A 7452-nucleotide genomic window follows, 5' to 3' on the forward strand; every position below is an offset into this window, starting at 1 on the left:
AGTAAATGATACTGTCACTCTCCATCAGTTACTCAAGTCAAATCCCAAGAGTTGATTCTTCTTCTTCCCTCACTTTTATATCCAAGTTTTCCCTCAGTCTTATCTCCTCCCACCTACTTCTCTTCAATTCCACTAGCATTACTGCATTTCAAACCATCTAATGCCATAACCTCTGGTCTCCCTGCATTCGCTCGTCTCTGTCTAATCCCTACTTCCCACTACCCCTAAACCATAATGATGCTAACTCCTCATAAAATCGTTGCTTCCCATTATTCTGAGTATCATTACTGCGGCCTTCAAGGCTCTGTGTTTCCCAGTCCCTGCTTACCTCTCCAACATCATCTCAGAACATGTTTATCTTCACTCACTCTGTTCTATCTACACAGGGCTTGTTTTTGATTCTCAAATACCCTAATCCTTTCTTCAATTCAGGGCCTTTGCATTTGCCCTCTCCTCTTTCTGGAGAGTCCTAGAAGGTTCTTGCTTGGGCTCTTTCAAGGGCTTATTCATTATCATCTTTTAGCTTGTAGCTTAAATATCACTTCTTCAGAAGAGACTTCCTTGACCCATCAAAGCCTATATGAAGTCATGAGTTGTTCAGCTCCTAGTTAATGATTTATCTCCCTACTATAATGTAAGCTTCCACTGAGAAGAGTCTGGAATGAGAGGCAGGAGAATGGTGGTGGCAACAAGTAAAAAGGTCTCCTCAGATATAAGAGAGGGGTGGCCAATAGAGAAGGCGTGGATAAAGCATGTACCGTTTGGCAGATTTGGTTTAAAGATGACAAGCACATAGAACACATTCATTATGCTGGGTGCTGGGTGTGGCCTTGTACCTTTGGTCCCACAATGCGATCCAGGTACTGAACAAAATTGGTGATGGTAATGGGAGATACCTGAAATCCAGGCCACTTTGCTACCCGAGCCATGAACCTGTGGGGACGGCACCCCCAGGTGGCATGGGTTTAAAGTTCACACAAAGGCTAGCCATTGTCCTGCCAGAAGTCCAAAGCTTCTGGAGAATGATCTTGCGTTCAGGATGTTCTTAGGCTAAATCCACACATTGTTACATTATAAAACGCTTCACAGAGTAGGGGATTTTCAAGCTAAATCCTAAATGACTTATAGGCATAAAGACAAGTAGTCTAAACATCCTAAGCAAGAGAACAGCATGTGCAGAAGCGTGAAAGTGTGACATGTGGTGGTTTGCATCAGGCACTCCAAGATATTCTGAAAAGCTAGAGAACTGGGTGCAGAGAAGAAAAGGATGGGAGAAGGCTAGAAAAAGAAGTGATCAAGAAACTACACTAAGGAGTTTGGTCCCTACCTTCTAGTCTGCAGAGCCACTGAAGGGATTTCAGCCAGGCAGTAACCTGGGTAGCAATGGAGACTAGACTAGAAAAGAACAAGCATGGAAGCAGGGAGACTAGTTAGGAAGCTGGAGCAATAGTTCAGGTGGGGGCTATTGAGGGCCTGAACCAAAGCAGTGACAAAGGCAACTGAAAGGAGAAGACAGATTTAAGTGACATTTAGAGGATAAAATAGACAATTTGGAGACTATTGGTCCTAGTTAGCATAAGACAAGTTTGGTTGTTGTACTGGCTTAATTATTAGCACCCTCATATACTTAGAAAAGTGTCCCAATATGGGTAATAAATTATACATTCACCCTAACTAAAGGGCATGAAGGAGAGGGAAGAATCTAGAATGTCAATTAGGATCTTGTGTGGACAACCACCAGGATGATGTTTCCAAACACTAGTTTTGAGAATATAAGAGTAGCAGGTTTAGATCAGAAAATATCAAGATTATCACATATTGGCTTTAAGAGGCTTGTGAGACATTTGAGTGAAATTGCCAAGTAAGTAGTTTGAAACAGTATTGCATTTTATTTCTTAAGAGAATGGAACACTGCAACTAAAAAGATTTCAAAATTAACTGTCATTGTTATACAATAAAAAAAAAATAAAGTCATATCAAAAGACTGAGTGTGGGTTTGGGCAGGCCACGGTGGCTCAGCAGGTAGGAGTGCTTGCATGCCGTGCCCAAGGACCCGGGTTCAATTCCCGGTGCCTGCCCATGTAAAAAAAAAAAAAAGACTGAGTGAGGACAGTACATTCAGAGGGCAGCAGACTGATCAGTGAGCGATGGAACAAGGAGTATACAAAAATGCAAAGCTTTAGAGAATGTTTCTCCATCTATACCTGATGATGGAGGGTACTTCCATCTAGGAAGATGAAAAGTGGAGAAAATTAAGAAAGTTAAGTCAGCAGGTATTTCAGGAAACATATATGACATCTTGATGGTTCAAAGAGTTGGAGAGACAAGGATAATTCTTATGGTTCCTGCCGTTAGTAAACCACTCTACTGGGAGATACACTGAAGAGTCTGTATCCATTAAATGTGCTGAGACAGCACTGTCTGATAGAGACATCTTAAAACCACGTCTTTTGAATTTGCTAGTAGCCACATTTTTTAAAAAGTAAATATAAGCAGATGAAATTAATATTAATAATTTATCTTATGCAATCTACTGTATCCAGAATATTATTTCAACATGAAATCGGTATTTAATGTTTAATCGGTATAAATGTCAGTATTTAATGTAATATTAATAATTTATCTTATGCAATCTACTGTATCCAGAATATTATTTCAACATGAAATCGGTATTTAATGTTTAATCGGTATAAATGTCGGTATTTAATTTAATATTAATAATTTATCTTATGCAATCTACTGTATCCAGAATATTATTTCAACATGAAATCGGTATTTAATGTTTAATTGGTATAAATGTCAGTATTTAATTTATCAAAAAAATTATTGATATTCACATTCTATTTTTCACACAAAGTCTTAGGAATTCTGAGGGCATTCCATACTTATAGCACAGGGTAGTTTGAATTAGCCACATTTCAAGTGCTGAGAAGCCACGTGTGACTTTTGTTGGACTATACTAGATATAGATAGCACAGTGCTTGCTTGGGGCTGAAATTGAGGTGTCACGGGGATGCAGGGGAAGCACCATAGGAGGTCACATAACTCAGCCCATGGAGGCATGGAAGGTTCTTATTTATATTTATTTCCAAGACACATTTATCTAGTGCCTTCAAAGCATCTCTGCTTCCAGAGAAAATAGCTCCCAGGCCATGTCAGCTGAGCAGCATCATGATCGGGCAAAAAATCTCCCGCCTGGTTTAAAAGAGGAATCATCAGAGTATGACCTTCAATCACTCAGCAAATTGGGTGTGGTTTATCTTCACATTTTACAGTGGTGTTTTCTAACCAATATATAATCTTTTCTGGGCCCAGAAAAAGAAATGGGGAAAGTTTGATAATTAGCTTACTGTGTTTTCTCCCACAGTTTTTGGGCCATCCCCATCACAGCACGCTGTTGTTTTTCTCCTTTCCACCTTCCGACGAGAGCGAAGTCTTTGACAAACTGAGTGTCGTTACGGAAGACTTTGAGGGTAGCAAGCTGAATCCCGGTGACAGCTGCAACCTTGGGATCCCATCTCAGCGGGAACCTCCAGAGCCAGTCGCTGAGGGAGAAACGCCCTGCCCTGGGCCAAGGGACCCCCAGATTCTCATATCTGCCTCAGAGGATGATAAGAGCTTCACACAAGAGCCAGTATCACCTATGCAACCCCCAAATCAACAACCCTCAGACACCAGACTCATCTGAATAGCCAAAGAGCTATATTTTAAATTAAGGCTCATTTTGCAAAAATACTCCATCTTGGAAACTTGCTGCTTTATAAAGTCTTTAGTGACTATGAAAAGAAGTTGACCTTTAAGGGTCTAATTTTCAGTCACTTCTCTTATGCTCACTAAACTGAAGAACAAGTTTTAATTGTGAGAAACAGAAATATTTAAAATGAGCATTAGAGAGATGGTGCAAAATCCTTCCAGATTTCTGAAAGATGGGTTCGAAAAACAATCTCAACTCCAAAGTCGTCTGTACAGTGCTGTGCAAGCACAAGCTGTTTTGATTCTCAGGGATGCTTTTACTGGATTTATTGTTCTGCCTGTGTTTTGTATTACTGCTGGTGCTCTGTTAATTTTTACTGTATGACCTGTACATATAAATGATACTAGATTTGTATAATTGTCAGATATTTAAGAAGGCTCCAATTGACTATTTTTGATGCCCATTCACCGAACAGGTAGTTCTTAGCACCTGCCCTGTCAACCAGGGACTGTCCTAGGTACAGGGTCCTAAAAGCTCTGTAGTATAGGCAACTCCAGAAACTAGAATTCCAACTTAGATACTTACCAGCCTAAGACTTCTTAATTTTCCCATCTGTAAATGGAGATGATAAGGCCTACGATTAGTAAGCATAAAAAATGCTTGCCACAGTGCCAGCACTCAGTTGGCAAACGATGACTGCTGTTCTTTGTACCAGCAACCCCATCTCATGGGTGTGACTTAACTCCACAATTGTTAGGTTAGCAAGAAATGTCCCTTCCTCTTTGCCAGATTGACCAATAACGCAGATTCATCAAGGGCCAATAGTTAAACATTTTTTAAAATGAAGCGCCATGTGGGGGTTGGGGGGTGGGGGGAGATCAGAAGTCTGGTGGACTTCCTTACGTTCAGTTTACCATTTGGTATTTTAAAATCATTTTCAGGGGTGGGCCACGGTGGCTCAGCAGGCAGAGTTCTAACCTGCCATGCCGGAGACCTGGGTTCGATTCCCAGTAACTGCCCATGCAAAAAAAAATGTTGTTTTCAGTAACCTATTGGAAGGGAGTGGTCAATATATTTTAGTTTTTTAGTGCCTCTAAAGGCTTACTCTGGTCTGAAGCTCATTGTATGATATGAGAGAACTTCATCAAGTCTATTCCCCAGTCAAGGTTTTCCCCTGAATATGGGGTTGACCAAAGGGCTGTCTTAAGTTCTACACCCCATGGATGCATCTGTATATTCACATTTAGGGAAAAAGAAAGAGATAGGCCATTATGAATCCTATCCCACCAGTGGGCATTTGACATTCTTGTTGCCTGTCTTGCATCTGAATCTCCTTCATATGTTTGAGGAATCTCTCACTTCCAAGTGAGAACCCCTCTCCCATTTTGGTTTTTTTTTTTTTTCTCTCACTTTAGAGGCTGAAAATGCACATAATTATTTTCCCAGCCTCCTTGCTGCTAAAATAGAGGCACACAACATGGGCTTCACCCCAGCCTTTGATTAGAAACCAGATGGGCATCAGCAAAGGTAGGGGTTTTTGCAGTAGCATCCAGTGTCATGCGGATATCCTCCCAAGTTGGGTCTGATTTGTACGTTGTTCTGTCTATGTCTCTCCAGGGCTGTTTCTCCAAACCTTCTGGAGATTCTGTGAGCTCCCCAATATCTCATTAATAAATACTTTTTCTATTTAAATCTGCTAGAGTCAGTTTCTGATGTTTGCAATTAAAACCCTGAGCAGAGCTCAGAGAGCAAAATGGAGTGGGTGGGGATTTCCCAGCCCTAAATATTCACGCATTTAGCTGTAGGAGTAAGACATGAATGAGGTCACTCCTCTGCTGTTTCCTAACAGAGGGAGTTGACGCAACAGCTTCCCTCCAAAAGTGGGAGGTCCTGAAGGCTCAAGGGAGAACAGCTGAAACCTGAGATCGGTTAGCTGGAGGCTGGGGTACAAACAGCCTCCCGAACAAAAATGGGAGATACCATAAGGGGTTAAAAAGGAAAGAAAAGCGCAGCCCTTCTGGAATAGAGAGGTTAAGATATATGAAGGATAGAGTAAGATGATCCATAACTCACTAATCAGAGCCTTAGAGGAGAAATTAGAAGAATGAGGCAAAAGCAATATTTGAACAATTGAAAACATAATGCTGAATCCAGTCCACAGGTCCAACAATCCAAGAGATCTTATATGTGGACAAATAAGAAATCCACATTTGGACACATCGTGGTGAAACTGGAGGACATTAAAAACAAAAAGCAAGCTACCTTCAAAGGAATAACAAACTTAGATGATTTCTCAGCAGTAATGGAACCCAGAAAATGGTAGAATACCTTTCATGTACACCAAAAATCTCTGTTAACCTAGAATTGTAAATTCTGCAAAACTATCTTTTGCAAAAAGGGACAGAATAAAGACTCAGGCAAACAAAAGCTAAGGGAGTTTGGCATCAATATGCCTTTACTAAATAAAGATCTAAAGAATGTATTTTGGGCAGAAGGAAACCAATCCCAGATGGAAGTTGTGATAGGTGAGAAGAAATAATAGGAAAGAAACTGGTAAATATGTGGATAAGTCTAAACATTGACCATATAAAACAATGATGTATTCTGGGTTTAAAAAAAAAAACATTAAATTGCAGGAAAGGGGACATGTGAAGGGAAGTGTTTAATTTTTGTGTGTGTTTGGGAAGATAAAGACACTGGTTAATTTGAGGCATGGATAAATTAAGGAAGCATGTTAAAATTTTTAGAGTAATCTCAGTATTAGAGCAGTGGTTCTCAATGTGTGTGTGGGGGGGGTGGATTTTTAACCCCCAGGTGACATTTGGCAATGTTTGAAGATTTTTTTGGTTGCAGGGGACACTAGATGCCCCCACAACTGGAGGAGTCGCTACTGGCAGCTAGTGACTAGAGAACGGGAATGGTGCTGCACATCCTACTGTCCTCAGAACAACCCCCACACAACAAAGAATCATCCCACCCAAAATGTCTAGTATTGCTGTGGTTGGCAAACTTTGTACAAGAGGAGAAAGTAGAATAAGAAAAGTTATTCAGTCAAGAGATGACTCCAATTTAAACAAACAAAAAAAAAAAAAAGGAGAGAAAAGGAAACTTTAAAAAGGCAGAACAAATAGAAAGCACTATAGTAGAAATGTATCCAATTGTAAATGGACTAAGTGATCCAGTGAAAGACAAAGGTTGTCAGACTATTTTTTAAAAAAATAATAAAACTTTAGTTGTTTTCAAAGGATTAAGGAAAAATTAGAAGTAAAAAGAAGACAAATGATATGCCAGGCAAATTATAACCAAGAAAGCTGCTCTTTCTTTATCAATATCAGAAAAAAAAATAGACTTTAAGGCAAAATATATTACTAGGGTAAAGAGGACCCTCACATAATGATAAAAAGGTTCAATTCACCAGGAAGATAAAAGATTTCTAAACATGCACCTAACAACATGCCTTCAAAATAGATTATGACAGACCCACAAGGAGAATGAAACAAATTCACCATCATATTAATATAAATACAAACAGTTGCCTTGCATTGACAATGAGCCAGAAATACTGTCTTTTGAGCCAGATATACTGTCTTTACTCATTCTGTTGTCCAATGAATCGAAGATACCATCAATTTTTTTCTTTTTCTTTCACTTATTTATCTTTGTTTTTTTGATATCATCAATTTTAAGATGCAACATTAGTATTTGAGCCACTAAAGACAAATAAAGACAATGTCACTTAAACTACGCCTCACTATTGA

General features: G+C 39.6%; 1 protein-coding gene across 3 annotated transcripts in view; it reads left to right on the forward strand.

The window, feature by feature from the left end:
* Positions 1-5386, forward strand: part of LOC143648618 (interleukin-10 receptor subunit beta-like) — an 85859-nt gene extending 80473 nt beyond the window's left edge. For all 3 annotated transcript variants that reach the window (XM_077118868.1, XM_077118865.1, XM_077118864.1), the window contains one exon: positions 3368-5386. In XM_077118868.1, the coding sequence (XP_076974983.1) occupies positions 3368-3688 (321 nt within the window). In that variant the 3' untranslated portion in view covers positions 3689-5386. The remainder of the gene's footprint in view (positions 1-3367) is intronic.
* The last annotated feature ends 2066 nt before the right edge of the window (positions 5387-7452 follow it).

Source organism: Tamandua tetradactyla, chromosome 10 (genome assembly GCF_023851605.1).
Source record: "Tamandua tetradactyla isolate mTamTet1 chromosome 10, mTamTet1.pri, whole genome shotgun sequence".
Lineage (NCBI taxonomy): Eukaryota > Metazoa > Chordata > Mammalia > Pilosa > Myrmecophagidae > Tamandua > Tamandua tetradactyla.